The sequence below is a fragment of the Pipra filicauda genome, unplaced genomic scaffold (assembly GCF_003945595.2).
Source record: "Pipra filicauda isolate LSUMZ 115617 unplaced genomic scaffold, ASM394559v2 scaffold899_size56025_pilon, whole genome shotgun sequence".
Classification (NCBI taxonomy): Eukaryota; Metazoa; Chordata; class Aves; order Passeriformes; family Pipridae; genus Pipra; species Pipra filicauda.
In genome coordinates, this window is record NW_024105085.1 from 37,485 (window position 1) to 56,033 (window position 18,549).

General features: G+C 49.5%; 2 protein-coding genes across 7 annotated transcripts in view; one reads left to right on the top strand and one right to left on the bottom strand.

Annotated features, from left to right (window-relative positions):
- The window catches only part of MAPK15 (mitogen-activated protein kinase 15), an 18,810-nt gene extending 14,339 nt beyond the window's left edge, over positions 1-4,471 (top strand). For 2 of the 5 annotated variants that reach the window (XR_003544962.2, XR_003544961.2), the window contains one exon: positions 2,868-4,471. The gene's annotated coding sequence lies outside the window, so the exon portion shown is untranslated. Of the gene's footprint in view, positions 1-1,283; positions 1,870-2,279 lie in introns of those variants that run through there. The other 3 variants (XR_005567130.1, XR_005567131.1, XR_005567132.1) reach the window with 3 other exon arrangements.
- Positions 883-18,311, bottom strand: FAM83H (family with sequence similarity 83 member H). 2 transcript variants are annotated; one of them, XM_027743316.2, is made up of 5 exons: positions 17,949-18,311; positions 7,931-8,391; positions 6,369-6,533; positions 5,910-6,034; positions 883-3,756 (listed from the first exon to the last, which is right to left on the bottom strand). In XM_027743316.2, the coding sequence occupies exons 2-5, from the start codon at positions 8,375-8,377 to the stop codon at positions 1,107-1,109; spliced, it is 3,387 nt and encodes a 1,128-aa protein (XP_027599117.1). In that variant the 5' UTR covers positions 8,378-8,391; positions 17,949-18,311; the 3' UTR covers positions 883-1,106. The 2 variants fall into 2 exon arrangements, with proteins under 2 accessions (XP_027599117.1, XP_027599114.1); XM_027743313.2 differs by lacking the exon at positions 17,949-18,311 and having other exon boundaries at positions 7,931-8,591.
- Positions 18,312-18,549: the final 238 nt, after the last annotated feature.

An 18,549-nucleotide genomic window follows, 5' to 3' on the forward strand; every position in this document is an offset into this window, starting at 1 on the left:
TGATTCCTGCAGATTTTTACCACCATTTGTATTAAAATGGAAATCAACCTTAATTTTTTTTTTCAGATCAGACAGTCATTCTGCACATCCAGTTCCCAAGGTTTTCAGCAAACAGTAAAATAATCATTAACTGTTATAAATACGTAAGTCCAGCCTGCTGCCCTGGGAGCTGGCATCCCAGGAAAAGTTCAAGTTTCAAAGACTCCACTAGTGCCGTGGGCAGCCTATGTCAGGACTGGACAATCCTTTCCAGGGTTTTGGAAGGAATTTTCCAAATATCCAACCTAAACCTCCCCTGGCACAACTTGAGGCTGTTTCCTCAAGCCGAAAAGGCCTCCTAAAACCAGGCCCATCTCCATCAATAGCACTTCAGTGTCCTTTTTATGGCCTTTTCAGCTGCTCCTTCAGCTGAGTCCTTAAAGCAAATAATTCCCTACACACAGGAGAACAAACCTCAAGCAAACCAGATCCCACAGGCTCAGGAACTGGTAAATACAAAAGCTGGGCCTGTGCCGCTGGACAAGACCGGAGTCACAGATTAGGGCAAAAAGTTGGTTACAATATTTTTTTGGTCTGCAAACCTTCAAAAAGATGCCTCCTGTGACTGATTCATTGTGAGCTACAGAGAAAGGATAACTGTACCTGAGAAACAACAGGCTTTAAACACTTTTTCCAGTTAATGTATGTGTGTCTCTGTGTGTATTTATCTTTCCTGGCCTGAACTCAAGTATTGAATTTTCTATTTTTTATTCTTTTCTTCCAAAAGTAGAATTGTTTTGTCAGCTGAAAAATATTCCTTGGGTGTAACAGAGACTTTCAGTTCTGTACAGTAACAGAACAGAGACTTCTTTTAAAAAAAGAGACTTCTGTGTTTTAAGCATGTTGGCAGTTCAATAATTTTATTAGGAACATAGTGTAATAAGGTTGTTTGATACCACCTGACTTTATGGAGCGAACTGTGCCGTGGGAGGCTCATGCTGGACATGTTTCTGCTCACTTACCCAGAAGAGCATTGCCTGTGGGGTTTGTAGTCATCATAAACAAGTTTCTTCCTCCTTCCCCTGTGACAGTCAGTGATTAAATGGAATTAAATAGGATTTTTACGATCATTTTTTGGTCTTGAAGGTCCCCAGGATTTTGGGCATGAATTTTCCCATCTTCTTGTCTTTGGCATCTGTGTCATATTCCTCTTCACTCGGACTCGTGTGTTCGTCCTTCTTGCAGAACACCTCGAACCTGCTGTAGACTCGCTTCTCCTTCCGCATGTTCTCCATTTTTTTCAGGAGGGTGTCTCTGTCCTCCGACGGCTGCCGCTGGAAGTTCCGTTTCTGGCTCCCAAAGCTCTCCGACCTGTGGATGTTGCAGCTTTTCTCCTTCTCCCCTTTTCTTTCCAAGCTCATGGTTGACCTGGAGAGGTCAGGGTTGCTGGTGGATGGCAGCTGCTTGGCCAGCTCGGCTCTGTTCTTCTGGCTGTTGGCAGAGATCTGCTCCAGGATCACCTTGGTGTCGTCACGCAGGTTGCTGCTGTACAGGATGTTGGCTGTGGAGGAAGGGAACCTCCCCTGCGTTGTCTGGCTGCTCTTGGGGGGGAGCGGTGCTGCGAATTTGTGGGATTTTTCTTCTTCCATTGCTTCCTGGCAGTCCCCTATGGACGATCGTTTGAGCACCACTGCCTGCTTGTCACATTTTCCACTCTCAGAAGCGGGTTCCTCCTCAAACTTCTTTTCACCTTTTGGGTTTAAAAGCTGCTTCAGTCGTAGTGACCCTTTTCTTAAAAATTCCATGGGATTTTGCTCTTGTTTTGAACAGTCTTCCTCAGATTTATTGAGAGAGCTGTCAGACCCTGGACTCCTAGACAGGCTTTCCAGAGCTGAGGATGTGGTACTTGTCCTAACTTGTGGTTTCTTCATTTCTGTGTTGACTAACTTTGGAGTGTCTTCTCTGAAGGTCACCCTGTCCTTCTTCTCTGGAAGAGCCAATTTCTGAGTGTCTCCTACATATATCAGACTCTCCTTCTCTGGAAGAGCAGGTTTGTTCTCAATCGGGTAAAACCGAGATGACAGCTTGTCCACCTTAGTGCCAAGATGTGCCAGGGGATCCTTACTCAATGCATCCCCAAGCTGGGGGGTGGATGAGGCCATTCCGAATGCTCTGTCCAACTCTCCGTGCATTTTGTAAGTACTGCAGGAGTCTTTGGAGTCCAGCACCCTGCTCTCCAGAATCTTATATTGCACGGATTTGGTACATTTCTTCTCCGTGTTCTGTGATTCCTCCTGTAGGTAACCTGAAACAGCTTTGGTGTGGGTGACTGTGCCCCGCTCTGTGTCCTTGCCCACGGCTTTGTACTTCTCCAGCAGCTCAGCCACTTTGGAGGAGGTGGCCGTCTTGATGGTTTCATTGTCCTTCGTCACCTCACTGGACATCTGCTCTTTTTGGATCATCTGCACCTTTTCTATTGTGGTGTTGGGCTGATCTAATTTGGCAGCACTGAAAATCAGAGAGGACCTGAGCCTGGAACTCCTCTGGATCAAGGGATTTATCCTGGACCTGAAGGCATCTGGTTTCATTATCGAGGTTTCTTCACCTGCTCTATCAGGATCCGCAAATTCCTTGGCACTGTCAATTCCCAGTGCCTTGCTATTGAAAGATGTGGGGGATTTGAAGGCTGGGATGAGGTCAGCGGGGTGCTTTGGGAGGGGATCCCCAAGAGCATCATTATACGCCTCGGACTCCATCGGCATTGGGAGCCCTTCATCCGGTTCAGACTGGTACGCGCTGAGGTACGAAGATATCCTCCAGTTCCGTAACCCTGTTCTGTTTTCCTGTGTGTTCTTGTCATCGTCCTGGTCCTCGTCCTTGTCCTGTAGGAACAAGCGCTGCTCCAGGCTCTGCTTCTGCGTGGGAGAAGTCTGGCAAATGAATTTCTGTCCTATATTCTGCCTCCGTAACATCATTCCCATCGGGCCATTGCCTGCAGGGTTCAGCTGGTCGGAGCCGTGTCTCACCTCCCTGGAAGAATTTGAGGGTACGTAATCCAGCCGTAAGGGGAAACCTTCCTGTGAGAAACTGGGTTCCAGTTCAGGGTATCGGGGTCCCTCTCCATAGTCTTCCAGTTCATTGAATCCCGGCCTTCCCCCTCGAATCCTGTCAAAGAATCCCTGAGGTCTGCCAGAGAGATGGGGATGTTCAAACTGGTACTGGTAGAACTGGTCCTTCTGGAAATGACTGGATTGGATTTTGAACTCATCCATGTTGTTCATGAACATCTGCCGGGCATACTGCTTGGAAGAAGCAAAATTTTCAAATGTTCCTTCTGCAAAACTGTGTCTCTTAAAGGCATCCAGCTCTAGCTGCTTGGAACGGAGGAAGCCCCTGACCGGATCCATCTGGGAATTCTCCATTTCCACCTTTTTATACATCCGCATGGCTGACCCCTCCACGGTGTGCCGCAGCATGTCATCCCGCCGAAAATTGGAGAGGAAGTACCTGTCCGGATCCACTCTGTCCATGAAGGAGGGGAAGAGACTGTCATCCCTCTGGAACATCAGGGGGCCTTTTTTGGGAAAGAAAGGCATGTTATTGCCAAAGGGAGCCATGGCGAAGGCATTCTCTGCCTTTGCCAGGACATTGGCTGGAGGAACGAGAGGTTCCGACTGTGCAAACAAAATGCGGAATTCCTCATCAAAGCTGGCCACCAGCTCGCCCTGGAAGATGTGCGCGATGCTCCTGTGGATCTTCTCGAAGGACCACATGAAACTACGGAGAGAACAGAAGTGATGGAGGGTATTAGCATTGAGTAACTCAGCCGTACCCCTTTTCATTAAAGCGTTTGCTTGCCTGAAGGAAATTCTGAATTTTCTGCTCAGGTAGAAATATGGCAAAATAATGACAGAAAATTCCCCTGTAGCCACTTGTTACACATGATCGTTCCCTAACCTCACAGTTAGGTATTGATTTGGGATCACATCTTTGCAGAGGATTTTACAAGGCAACAAATGACTTCTGTTCTAAAAAGCCAGTCAGTAGTGTCCACAGCCAGAGAATGAGGGGATGATTATTGTTATGTGAAGTAGATGTTTCTGTCTTTAACACTGTCGATAATGACTGGGACAACAGTCAGTGTGTGCCCTCTGCACTTGGCAGGTGACACCAGTCAGGGGACCCCAAAGGCTGGGGAGCTGTGCCAATGGGAACCTCAGGAAATCGAGCAGAGGCAAATGCAGGATCTTGCCCCTGCAGTGGCACAACCCTTCCACCCACATAGGCTAGGGGGGACTGGACAGAAGGAGCTGGGCTGGAAATGAGGGAGGAAGATGTTCAGTGTTACAGCCTTTGTCTTCCCAAGTCAAGCTCTGCTTTTCTGGGAATGGCTGGATATCTGCCGACCCGTGGGAAGCAGGGAAGAGATCCCTTACTTTGCTTTGCCTGTGTGTGCCTGTTTGCTGTAGGTGTTAAACTGTATCACAACCCAGGAGCGTTCTCATGTTTCAGATTCTCTGCTGTATCCTGCTAGGAGGTGTGAGGGACACCTGTGTGGGGTTTAGCTGCCTGCTGGGGTTAAGCAAAACCCTTAAAATTATTGTCTTTTTTTTATAGATTTTTTAATTCTTGATGTGAAGGAAGCCTGGCTTGGGGTGTCTGGGGTCGAGGACTTCTTTAATTGGTGTATTGACCTCCATTGCAATATGGTGTACTTTTCCTGAAAAATTGCTGCTCAGTATCCTTCAGTGAGGAAAACTTTTGTCCCTGATATCCATGTGGAATTGCAAAATGCTGCTTCACCAACTCACCAGCTTCTCTTATAGAATGCCAGACTGATTTGGGCTGGAAGGGACCATCGCAACCACCTTGTTCCACTCTCCTGCCATGGGCAGGGACACCTTCCACTAGCCCAGGCTGCTCCAAGCCCTGTCCAACCTGTATTTGAACACTTCCACAACTTCCTACTTCAAAAATGATACAATATTTGAAAACCCAAAGCACATGAGAGTGTGGCAGAAGTAGTCTTGAACAATTAACTTGATGCTCTCATAAGCAAAAAATGATTCAATTGGAACAGTTAGTTGTTTGGTACAGCATCAAGTTTGACAATAATTCTTTCCAAACATCAGGAAAAAAGCTCAAGTGGAATCTTGTTACAAAGAATGTGCACTTTATTCAGATGCCTATACTGTGGATGTTTATCTTCATATACTGTTTTTTAAAATACCCGTAGTTCTATTTGCTTATCTTCCACCATGAGAAGCAACTCGTGGCAGGCTTTGAGCAACCTGGTGTAGTGGAAGGTCTCCCTGCCAAGAGCAGGGGGTGAAACCAGATGAGCTTTAAGGTCCCTTCAACCTAAACCATTCTGCGGTTCTGTGATTACATGCTTAGAGCATGACAGGTGTTTATCCCATCACGCCTTAATACTTGAAAGAGAAATTCTCATATTGGAACTCACTAAAAACATTTATTCTGCCAAAAATGGATGCCTTAGCTGGGGAGATTGTTGTTCCAAAAGAATGGTAACATGTTAATGGCTGATCTCCATCCTAACTAAAACCATCCACCTCTCTGTTGCCCAGAGAAGCTGTGGCTGCCCCATCGCTGGAAGTGTTCCAGGCCAGGTTGGACAGGGCTTGGAGCAACCTGGTCTAGTGGAAGGTGTCCCTGCACATGGCAGGGGGTGGGACAAGATGAGCTTTAAGGTCCATTCTCACACAAACCATTCCATGATTTGATGATTGTATGAGTGGAGGTCGAAGTTCATTTGTTCCAGACTAGGATGCAAGTCTCCATACACTACAGCAAATTCTCCTTGGAAGTTACATGGCTCAGATGGGAGCTGGGCACCTCTGTAGGCAACCCCTTGCACAAAGCACCTGAGTCTCTCACCAAAGGACAGGTACCATGACAGGGCTCCTCACCTGTAGTTGCCACTGAGTACCACCATGCAGTCCACCAGCAGGAACTTCTCCTTCAGGTGCCCTTTGAAGGACATCCCCGTGCGGCAGTAGTAAGTTGGGCCAGACACTGTCCTCACCCTCAGGAACTGCAAACCAGAAAGGCACTGACTCAGGTGGGACCCTCATTCCCTCCCCTGCCCCTCCTCCTTCCCCCTCTCCTTTAACCTCCGTCCTGCCACCAGGATTATCCTACAGCTCTAGTGATTCTGCCTGCAGACACACAGATGGACAAAACTTTATCAGTGTGTCCTCAGCCTTTACCCCTTGTCATGCCAGCTCTCCCCTCTTTCTTCACATTCATCTTTTACCAGCTCTGGCCTGTTTTCCCCTTTCTCAGGTGTTTCCTGCCACACTAGCCTTCTGTGTCCCAGGACACATCTGCCTCAGGACATGACTCAAGCAGGGCAGGTCTTTGCTCACCTCCACATAGTTCAGGTTGACTCTGCACTTGGCAGCTGTATCAAGGAAAAGCTGGGAGTTCATTTCATCCAGCAGGATGTAGACAGGCACTCGTCGAGAAGCAGCATCCAGCACCTCAAACAGTAGATCCACGTCTGTGAAAACGTCCATCACGATGGCCACCACCTGGGGAAGGGATGCAGGGACACGTCAGCCACCTGTGCCATCTCATGCATGACTGTCCATGTTCCCCAACACCTCACACCCCAAAGCTGCACTGTCTCCATCTCCCTTTTGAAACTGGAACTTTCATTCCAACTTCCTTTTGGAACAGGAAACATCCCAATTAAAGGTTCCTTTAACCACTCTGGGCCTGAGAACTGGAAACAAAATTTCTGTCCAGGAAATGTTCTGGTATGAGGTGTGAAGGAAAACTTCACTGCCCCTGAATGTTCCCTGACTGATCAATCCAATGATTCCATGAATTTTTTGGCCCTGTAACCACACTGGGTGGTGTAAGGAGCTGCTCCCCCACTCCAAAACCCTCTTGCCATTTTTAGGTAACTTCCTGGCCAACGTTCAGGCAGTCACTATCCAACTACATCCATGTGATAATATGGGAAGCAGCTTCACAGGTCTACCTCCCTGTCCTTCCCAACTCCTATCTGTGAGTACAAATACCTGATGGAAAGGGCATAAGGAAGAAGGGAGCCAAACACTTTTCAGTTGTGCCCAGGGAGAGGAGACGCAAAGTGAAACGTGAAATTCCAATTAAACATGAGAGAAGTCTCTGGGACTGGAAGAGGGGGTTGAACATGGGAACAGGCTGTCCTGTTCCCTTGAAGATGCTCAAGGAGGGAGCATCCTTGGAGATGCTCAAGGACACATCCTGATTAACCCTCTGTAACTGACCTCCTCTGAGCAGGGCAGCTGGACTCGACCAGCTCCAGAGGCCCCATCCAAGCTCAGCTGTTGTGGGATTCTGTGAACTCTGGTGTATTTTAGTGTGGCCTTGCACACTGTGCTGTGAGAGCAGAGAAGAGCAGAGACAGGCTTCGGTGCAGTCAGTGGTGGGGTTGGAATCATCCTGCCCCTCTGTCAGGTCCTGGGAGCAAAGTTAAAGGAATTGGCAGAGGACCTGATATTGTTCAGCCTGGAGAAGAGAAGGCTCCAGGGAGACCTTAGAGCCCCTTCTAGTGCCTAAAGGGACTCCAGGAGAGGTGGAGAGGGACTTTGGACATGGGCCTGGAATGACAGGACAAGGGGGAATGGATTCCCTCTGTCAGAGGGCAGGGTTAGGTGAGATATTGGGAAGAAATTCTTCCCTGTGAGAATGGTAAGTTCCTGGCACAGGTTGCCCAGAGAAGCTGTGGCTGCTCCATCCCTGGAAGTGTTCAAGGCCAGATTGGATGGGGCTTGGAGCAACCTGGTCTAGTGGAAGGTGTCCCTGCCAATGGCAGGGAGTGGAACTGGATGAGCTTTAAGGTCCCTTCCCACCCAAACCATTCTTTGATTCTCTATTCTGGCACTTCTCTGGCACACGTGATTTTACCTCTGCTCTAGCTGGGCTCTCCCCGTCTCACCTGCTGAGCTGCTCGAATCATCCTGCGAGCCTCCTCCTTAATGCTGGGGTTGTCCGGGGGAGGTGGCTGCACCAGGGTTGTCACCTCTGTTCCCCTGAACCCAAAGACCATTGGCCAGCCCAGGTCAAGCTCAGGAACGGCAAGGTCTGAGTTCATGGGCCAGTAAGTCCCGGAGGATCCGTCCATGTCATTGTCCCCTGTGGTGTCTGTGCTGCCCTCCTGGTTGGCATACTGGGGCTTCTGGAGGTTCTGGATGATGTGATCCACCTCGGAGCCGCAGAGGAAGTCGGGGGCTGCCTCCTCTGCCAGGAAGCGCTGGTAACTCTCCTTGCCCTCCTCTGTGAGCACGTCCAGCGCCAAGCGGTAATACTCCTTGTAGTGGGGGGGAAGGTAGTTGGGGTCAAGGGGATTGTCCCCCTGCGAGGAGCTTTGGGACCGACGAGCCATGAGGGGAGGGAGAGCTGTAAGGAAATTAAAACCAGCCATGAGAGTGGTGTCATGACAGCGACACATCGTCCTCACAGAGCAAAGGCAAAGGGAAGAGATTCAAAGCATATGGAGCAGTGCTGGAGAAAGATGAGCTCTAAGGTTCCTTCCAACCCAAACCAGCCTGTGATTCCATGATTCTATTAAATGTTGGCATCCTTTAATTCCCTAAGCTGCAACAAGAACTGTACCATATTGATGAATTCTCAGCTTGCATGAAAAAAGCTGGTTTATATATGTAAATATTTAATATATATACATGCACAAAATTACGGATATTCCCTTAATCCTCCAAACTCTTTCCCTATCAGATAAAGTGAAAGGGGAGAAGTTACTGGAACCTCAAAAGATATTTATTACCTTCTATCACTCTGGTGGGCATGAGCTGAGCTCAGGTTAAGGAATAAATAAAACTCCTCCTGCTATAGCCCATCTTGACAAATTCAGCTGAATTCTGCACTTAGCTCATGGATTTTTTTTATTTTATAATTTTGTTTTGCTGTGTTCCAGCTCCTGGGAACACATGTCTGCAGCTGGCAGAGCCCTGAGGCACTGGGTGAGATTTGGTGTTGTGAAGCTGCCAACTGCCAGGTTGGGTCTCCAGTTCTGGGTCAAGTCATCCACTATTTGGGAAGCAATTCCTCTCCAAATCATTTGGAAGCAATCACACACCATTTCTGGCTGATATTTGTGAGCCAGAGGGAGGTTTCTAAGACAAAATTGGTTTTTAAACTCCTGTCTCTTCACTTCTCTTTTAACTAGTTTTGATCCATTCCAAGTGTGTCCATTATCCCAGTGCAAGGCTGGATTTGGTGGAGCACCAGCTGACATGCCTTAGGGGATAGGAGATGGATTACTCAGTGTGCAGCATTGCCTTGTTATTTTTTTTTGACCCCAGAACTGTGTATTCCCTGTATTTTGTAGGGCATTCTCTGCTTTGAGCCTTGGTTCCTTTAACAGGAGTTCAGGGAACACCATGTTGGGTTTCCCCACTCCAGAGGGGAACACACAGACTGGACACACATTAGCTATTAGTACTCTTCAGTGATGGCTGGATTCTCCTCGCTCAGGGGCACCTCAAACAAGAGGGACTCCAAGCAGGGGTTGGCTCCTTGCTTGAACTTCACCTGAAAATCTGTTTCCTGCAGCTTCTTTCACCTCAGAGAAAGAAAAACATTGTCTTTTTGGAATTCTGAACCATCACAACTGTCAAAGAAACCGAGTCACAAACTGAAAATACACCAAATGTAGATTTTCAGCCTGTAACTACGGGATAATAGAGAATTTTATTTACAGACTTCTTTATTTTATTTAATTAGGAATTTCATTTTATGAAGATGCTAAAAATAATAATGTGTGGCACCTTCACAATTCCCTTGGGGATCTTTATAAAGGGTAACAAGATATTCTGTGTCCAGAATATCTCAGGCACTAAACTGTTGGTGGGTACAAGAGAAGAAGAGCTCACGTCAACCCAGCACCACCTGCAGCTGTGAGCGGCTGTGTGACCTGCTCAGGTCAAAGGGAACCCCTGAACATCCCTCCTTCCATTTCCATGACAATATTGGAAAAATAAGACCCCAAAGGCCCTTAGTCCAAAATCCCAGAGCCACAAACCCTGCAATGCCCCCCCCCCCCCCAGGAGGGAACAGGAAAGCTCAAGCACACCATCAATGTTCTTCACATCTTCACAGTTTTACCAGGAAAAGCCCCCCAGGAAGAGTGGGAGAGAACTGCCCCAGGATTGGACAGGAAAGCAAGAGACTCCTGCTACATCCTGCCAATAGGACCTGGGAAAAAATTCCAGCAATTGTTTTTTTGAGCAGAACACACTGATATGGGACCTCAGAAGTTCTTCAGTCCACTGAGCACCCTGGCAACACCCCCACTGATCCCACTGTCCAGGCCCTGGTGGTTTAGGGGAACATAAAAGAAAATTTTCAGAAGGTGAATTAGGCAGCAGGGGCGAAATCTGATTCTTCCCAGCACCAAACCCTTAAGTCTTGGGAAAGTCAATATAAATAAAGTGCAACCATAACCAGGGCAGCAGTTCAGGTTTCAGGTGTTCATACATAGGTACTCCATGTCACTCGGGATGCCTGAAGGTACCTGGCCTGGCCTCCAGCTGCTGCTGAGGAGGCTGTGGGTCTCTGCAGGGCTGCTGTCACACCTGCTGTGTGTAAATGCCCAAAGGCATCTAAAATAACCCAAAATCCCCAAGTTTTGGAACCGGGATTGCTACTCAGGGTCAGAGTCACCAAATGCAGGTGTATAATGTGCCCACCTGCAAGGGTTGTGTTGCCCCTTAGAGGTGATGGAAAATAAGTGAGTAATACCCAAGGATTCATCTTCTAACAGAGATGCTCACATTTGGCCAAGTATTCTGTTATTTTGTCTCCCAAACAGTAACAAATCAGCCTTCTACAGCCTCAGTGCTAAGACCTCGCTTGTTTTAACTCCAACACACAATCCTGCTTCGAACTGTCAGTACTTCATACCAGAACTTGCCTAGAGGATGGGTGGTAACTTCGACAGAAGGATGAATCAGATTAGATTTAGATCAGATATTGGGGACAAATTCTTCCCTGGGAAGGTGGTGAGGAACTGGCACAGGTAGCCCAGAGAAGCTGTGGCTGCCCCATCCCTGCAAGTGTCCAAGGCCAGGTTGAACGGGGCTAGAAGCAACCTGGGCTAGTGTAAAGGTGTCCATGCCCATGGCAGGGGGGTGGAACAAGATAAGCTTCCAGGCCAAATGATTCCATGATTTCCTTTCTGGTCCTCTCAATAAAGAGTTCACACACCTTCAGTCTCTCCAGGCTTCCTTCTCACCGTGCCTGAACCCCGCCTTTTCCATCTATGTCTGGGAGAACCAGCCATAAAATCAGCTCTATGGGAGGGGATCAAAGGTCCATCAGCCCTGGAAACCCGTCTCCCATAGGGACTAAGAGCAGGAGGTGTGGAAAACACACAGGAACAGGGACAGCACTTCTGATTCTTCACCACTTCTCAGAGCCAATTTCAGCTCCGTGGGGCTCCGGAATCTCCAGCCCCAGATGGGTTTTGATGCCTGTCAAGAGCCTCAAAGTATTTTGCTGTCACCAACTCACCCAGAGTTTCCCTAAATCCCTATCAAATTGGAGTATCTGCAGCAGCCAGAGGCAAGGAGTTCTCCAGCTCAGCCTGAGAGTCCATCGTGGCCTCCTTCTCCTTTGGATCTGCTGCTTGTCCTTTGGCTTTGGTAAGAAAATCAACACCTCTTGACCCTTGTCATGGAATCATGGAATGGTTTGGGTGGGAAGGGATTTTAAAGATCATCCAGTCCCATCCCCTGCCAAGGGGTGCACTAGACCATGTTGCTTCAAGCCCCATCCAACCTGGCCTAGAACATTTCCAGGGCTGGGGCAGCCACAGCTTCTCTGGGCAACCTGTACCACCACCTCACTACCCTGACAGGGAGGCATATCTTCCCAATATCCCAGCTAAGCCTGCCCTCTGACAGTGGGAAGCCACTGTCCCTTGTCCTGGCACTCCAGGCCCTTGTCCAAAGTCTCTCTCCAGCTCTTTGCCCTTTAGGCACTGGAGGGGGCTCTAAGGTCTCCCCAGAGCCTTCCCTTCTCCAGGCTGAACACTCCCAGCATTCCCATCCTGTCTCTAGAGCAGAGGGGCTCCAGCCCCCTCCTGTGTGTCACAGTGTCACCTATTCACACATTCTAGAAGTCTGTTATCATTATTTGGCATTTCATGAAGTTCTCTGCTATCCTAAGCGATCATTCCATGAATCACATCCATAAATATAGAAGTATCAAGAACACCACTCATGATCAGAACCTTTTGAACCAAACCTGCAAACTTTAGTTCCTCCCCAGGAAATCCTTCTCTTAATACAGGATGAGCACTGACATGTACACAGAAGGGTATGGAAAAAATCACAGAATCTCCTGAGTTGGAAGGGACCCACAAGGACCATCAAGTCCAGCTCCTGGCCCTGCACAGGACAGCCCCGAGAATCCCACAGAAAGAAGGAGGTATGGGTACCCTGGCTCTTTGGCACTCTCTTTCACACACTCCTCCGGGCTGGTGGTTGGGTTTTACAGGAGGAAGCTGCAGGAGAACAGAAGGCAGCTCTGTGGCTGTTTGCAGTAACTCCTCCCATGCTCGGGGGCAGTGGATAAAGGAGAGCAGGAAGCAGCTTGTTGGAAACTTAACAAGTGGGAGATGAAGGCTGATAGAATGGGCTGATGAGAGGCAGGATTCAGGTCTCCTCCACCCGTCTGCCTGGGCTGTCCCAAAGACACTGGTTGGCTGCCGCTGTGCCAAGTGCATGGAGAGTCCTAATGAAGTCACTCCGCTCCTTGGTCAAAAAACCACCAGCAGGTGAGGAACAGGTGGAGAGGAATGAACATGCAGCCCTCAGCCATCCCTGTGCTATTATCAAGGGGGTTTTGAGGAGGGAATCTCCAAAGGAAATATCCCTTTGGCTTGGCCTGCGGTCTGTTGTTGGCCTCTGTTCCCAGTGTAACTGGGAGTGACTTGACTGGCTATGATACCTGTCACACACATTCGGTTTTGTGATCCCCAAAAGCTGTCAGACCCCCTTAATACTGGGAAGAGTCAGCAGTGATGTGATCACAGCCTGCAGCTGCCTCTGCACAGAAGAATACTCATCCATATGGAATATTTAATGTAAGGAAAAGTGGCTGACAGATGAAGCTGGATTTAGAAACTCTCCCTTTACCTCTGGATTCACACTAAGAGCAGAAACTGGGAAAAGTACAGACCTGTTGACTTGGGCTGCATTTGCTCCCCGTTCATATGATGTTCCATTTTACTGTTTTTTTCCTAACACAGCAGCAGGAAATCACAGTTTCAGCCATGCTGTGATCACCACAAAGCCCTACAGATTAAAATAAATAAATAACAGGACCTGCCTTTCTCCTGAGCCTTTGTGCCAGGTGTGAATCAAGGGTGCTGGGCTGTGTTTGCCCAGTCTAAGCAAAAGGGAACCGGCTCAGTGTTCCCTTTCTCTCTCATCTGCTATGCCTGGTGCCAGCCCTGCTGATGCCTCAGCACCTGGGGCTGCCTCCCCAGTGCTGACTCCAGTGCTTGTTGTTACGTGTTCTGCCTGCACAGCCAGTTCCCAGGCTGCCTCGCTCAGGTGATCCTTTCCCTGGCTGGACCTGCTCCGCTGCTTCGGGACACTCCCAGGAGCTGAGGCTGCCGAAGGTCTGTAGGCACCGAGGAAGGAACTGCCTGGGAGGAAGCAGGGCTGGATCCCTTCGTCTGGAAAAGGCTGGAAAGACCTGATCCCTGCCCTTTGCTTATGTGCAAGTACAGGCACAATTTCCTGGGCTTAAACACCTCATCTTTTCACTGCTCTGAGTACCACCAAGAAGAAAAAGGCAGCACAAACAGACTGTTCTTTAGCCCACACTCTGCACAGCCAGCCACAAACCCCTCCATGCTATCAACACTTGAAGACTTCCACACCCTGGGCAAGAAGTTAGTCGAGGAGATTTTGATCCCTTTGATGGGCTTCAGCTGGCCCATATACCAGGTTCATTGGCATCACTGATGTCTCTTAGGGTAAGCTGTGAAAAAAAATTCAGGTTTCCAAATGCCTCAACACCTGAAGTTTAAAAAAAAATTATTTGGTCTGAAGAAATAGAAAAGATCCTGTGAAAATAGGCTGCTGTTGTTCTGGGAGGGTCGGGTTTAGGAGAGGACAGCAACCCCTGAGGGAAAACGACTGGAGCAGACGTAGTGACAATGAGACATGGAAAGTGTTGGTTTGCTCTCAAGAAAACGTTGTACTTGTTAAATGATCTGGGGAGGGACCTGTCTCCTGGAATATGGTTTAAGGTGTGGGGTTTTTAATTCTGCACTGTGATGGAAGGACAGCCAGCGCCTTCTGATCTTGCTGCAGCAGAGGTAGGACCTGTATGAACAGCGAGACGGGCTTGTCCTCTCCAGAAGCTGTTCCTGCATGTGCTCACTTTCCATACTAAGGGTTAGACTTCTCCTAGTTGGGATCCTAGTTAGGATTTCTCAGGTTAAGGCCTTTCACTTGTCAGCCTCACAGTGATGCAGCACTTGTAGTCTTGAAGTGTACCCCAGAATTTCCTGCTTTAGCCAAAGCACATGGCCATGGAATTGTACAAGAGCTGAGGCAAAGAGAAAACTGCCCACAGAAGCTGTGGCTGCCCCATCCCTGGAAGTGTCCAAGGCCAGGTTGGACGGGGCTTGGAGCAACCTGGGATAGTAGAAGGTGTCCCTGCCCATGGCAGGGGAGTTGGAACAAGATAGTCTGAAGGTCCCTTCCAATCCAAACCATTCTGTAATTCCATGAAAACGGATGCTGGACACCTTCCCATGAACTGTTCTTCTCACTAAGCAGGGCTCAGGCACATCCCCCAAACAGTACGGTGAAATGTGGGCAATAAACTGGATTAGATCCTTTTTTAGACACAACTGCCTCTGCCAAGTCCTAATACTTATTTTTCCTCTTTCCATTCTCCTCTCTGCATTTTCTGCTGAGTTCTGCCATGTTCTCATCCTCAGTGTCCTCTCAGTTTCAGGCAGTAGGCTCAAAGCCTGGGTTACTGTTAAAATTTCTGGTTGGAATTTGTTACTCCTGTTACAATACCCCACAGGCCTTTTCCTTTGGTCATCTGATGAGTTGATCACTCCATGTTAATAATCTGAGTGAATGTCACCCCATTTTTCTGCTCTGGATGGTTTTATATGGATCTCAGTCATCATTACAAAAAAGACAGAAGTCATCAGAAGTCACGGCCATCAGTTATAATTAATTATCAGAATAATTAATCAATTATTCACTGAGCTTCCAGAGATCACAGCTGCATCTTCCATGTTCACACCTGTAGCAGCTGAACCCGACATGGCTCCATAAACTCTTTCTGTGCCTCAGGTGAGAAGGGAATGCCCTGAATGCTACAGACATGTGGCAGAGTGGAACTGGGAGCCCGGTCTGCACCTCAAACACCCACTGGACTCTCCTTCACCTCTGCTTACCAGTGCAAGGGATCCCACAGAACATCCCTTGCTGGACATTCGGAATGTCCAGAGAATCTTCCTGCAGGCCAGAGGAAGGGAAAAGTGGCAGAAAAATTATGTCGTAATTTTCCTTGTGAAGTGGTTATTGAGACACCTGTCAACATGTCACAGCATGGCAGCCTGTCACGCATGTCAGCATGTCAACATGTCACAGCATGGCAGCCTGTCACGCATGTCAGCATGTCAACATGTCAGCCTTCACTGTCCTGTGCAACAAGGGTGGATGGGGAAATCCGAGCTGTGGGGAGTCACCAGGACACAACGTGATGTTTACAGCTGATGGAAACGAAATGCCATCCTGCATGCAAAAGGGGTCTCTTAGAGAGCAGATTACTTGGATAATCATGGAATCATGGAATTCTTTGGGTTGGAAAAGCCCTCTGATATTGAGTCCAACCACTCCCCCAGCACTGCCAAGGGCACCACTAACTCATGTCCCCAGGCACCACATCCATGACAGCAATGCTCATGCCATGCTCTCTCCTTCAGCCAACGCTTTTCCCTGGATTTTATTCACAAGGTAGAAGATATAACAAAGTCTAGACCACAAAACTTTAAGAAAAGGACCAACAGTGTAAGGTCTAATATGGAGAAGGTCAACAACGTTCTGCCTTTGGCTTTTATTTCCCCCATATCCTGATTGTAGAAATGCACTCATCAAACTCTTCCTCATTAGGGCTACAAAAATCCAGTATATTGGGCCTGATAAGCAGTCCAGAAGTGTTCATGTAACCATAAAATGCAAAGAAGTCCAATCCTGCAAGGTTTGGAGGTGAATTTCAGTGCATGGAAAGTTGTGATTGCCAGAAAAATTATGTCTAGAACATGGGTGAATCTGTCCTGATCCAGAACCCTGCTCTGCCACAAACATAGACTGTGGCATGCGACATTTCCACATTTATAGAATCTCAGAATCAGAGACTGGTTGATGTGGGAAGGAATCTTCAAGCCCATCTCATTCTAGTGGACACCTTCCACTAGATCAGGCTGCTCCCAGCCCCAGCCTAGCCTTGAACATTTCCAGGGATGGGGCAGCCACAAATTTTTCCTTTGACATGTCATTTCCCCTAAGCCACACAAAGAGCATAACTTTTTTTCCCCCTCTGAATACTCCTATTCCCACTGCCAGGTGACAGCAAATCCAGCTCTCTCTTCATCCCTCAAGTACAACTCTAAAGCCCCTCAGGTAAATAAGAGCGAGAACAAAATCTAAACAACCTTCTCTCCCTAAAATACACTCCCCCTGTGTCCCCCTAATGGAGTTGGGGCACGCTGTGCTCTCCTGCCTCCTGATCCAGGGAAAACATGTGCACAAGGAACTGGGAAGCCGTGTTCAGCACTGCTGTCACTGTCACTGCTCTGCTTTGGGGTAGTGTGCTGTTGCTGACATATTTTTGGCCTCTCACAGCTGAGCTTATTGCAGCTTCCAAAAATTAGATGTTTTCAGCAGCAGAAGGATTTGATTAGCACTTCTGTCGCTTCGGAGGTGCCTCTTCCCTCTCTAACTGTTCTAGAAGATGGAGAACCTGGTCCTCAGGCCAGGCAAGAGCCATAATTGACCCTTATTGACCTCAGCCAATTTAGAGTGAGGAACATGGGACCGTCCCCTTCCTCTGCTCACACACAAATCCTGAGGTCTGTCAGCCTCACATCTGTGGAAAACTCAGTGAGTGTCAGCACGTGTGCCTGTGCACGCGTGTCCACGCGCATCCGTCCGTGCTCCTGCCTGGACGTGCACGGCTGTGTCAGGGCTCGCGGGCTGTGTCGGTGCTCGGCTGCACACCCAACCCGTGCGTGTGGAGAGTGGGAGCCTCCGAACTGCTTCCCAGCTCCTTGCACACGGCAGACCTCAGCCCTCCCAGTACGACCACTGGTGACATCCCCTCTGTCCCGACCTCCTGACCACACGTCCCTACTGCATTCCTGATCCAAGAAGGAGGCCAGCTCGGGCTCTGTCATGGGGAGCTGAGTCAGGCTGTAAGACTCTTCCCAAAGAATGAGGCTGAGTTTGGGAATACCTGCTCCTTGGGGATTTCTCAAAGGGACGGGACACAGTTGTGTGAAGTGTTCACTGAGCAGTTTTGATCTGAGGACAGACGGGTCCCTTCCCTTCCCATCCCCAGTCCCTGCTGCCATCACTGGGACATTCTGGATCCCTTCCCTTGTGATCCCCACTCCCTGCTGCCAGTGCTGGGACATTTTCCCTCCCCACTTGCCTCTCCCTTCTCCTCCCGTGTCTCTCCCTTCTCCCCATCATGGCGTGATATGGAGCTCCTGCCACTGGAGCCTTCCTGCGTAGAAGCAGCCATCTCCTGCCCGTGGAATGCCTGCAGAATTCCCTGTCCCAGATCCCAGACACCCAGCCCTGCGCAGAGGAGCAAGGCAGGCCCTCCCCAGCCCTTGCCCTCCACCTCACGCAGCCACGTAGGTACCCCGGCTGTATCTGCCCTTCTCCTACCTTCCCAGGGGAGCCGGGCTGGTGGTGGGTCACTCTGACTCAGGTGGCCATGCAGGTACCCACGAGGTCCCTGCCCTTCTCCTGCCTTCCCAGGTGAGCCGGGGCAGGTGGTGGGTCACTCTCTGCTCACCTGGACGTGCCTGCAACCTGATTCACCTGGGAGCCTGGAGAGTGAGGCTCCACCCAGGGCAGAGCGGGGGTGAGTAAGAGCGAGAGAAAGGCAAACTCCGGAGAGCTGTTCCCTCCCCAGGCGCAGGGAGCCAGAGATAAGGGCTGTGCATTCCTGAGCCGCCGGAGGCCTCTCCCTTCCCGTCTGCCCCGAGCCTGTCAGACCAGCTCGGGGCTGGGAGCGGGGCCGAGCAGCGCCCCAGACACGGACCCCCGTCCCCTGACATGGACCCGCACCACAGCCCCGGGCACGGACCTTGGCCCCCAGCCCCGGGCAGGGCTGGGGCCTGCGGCTCCCGGGGACGGGGGATTTGGGCTCTCGGGCAATTCTCTGCTCTGGGGTCTGTTCGGGGCAGTCGAGCAGCGGCTCCTGGGCAATGTCACCGTGGCAGCAGGAGGGGTCGGGGACAGCGCCCTGTGGCCGCATCTCCAC

Coding starts and splice junctions, on each gene's coding strand:
- FAM83H (XM_027743313.2), bottom strand. CDS start 8,443: ATGTGTCGCTGTCATGACACCACTCTCATGGCTGGTTTTAATTTCCTT. Junction 6,035..6,368: donor TCAACCTGAACTATGTGGAG/GTGAGCAAAGAC, acceptor TCTGGTTTGCAG/TTCCTGAGGGTGAGGACAGT. Junction 3,757..5,909: donor GTACTCAGTGGCAACTACAG/GTGAGGAGCCCT, acceptor TTCTCTCCGTAG/TTTCATGTGGTCCTTCGAGA.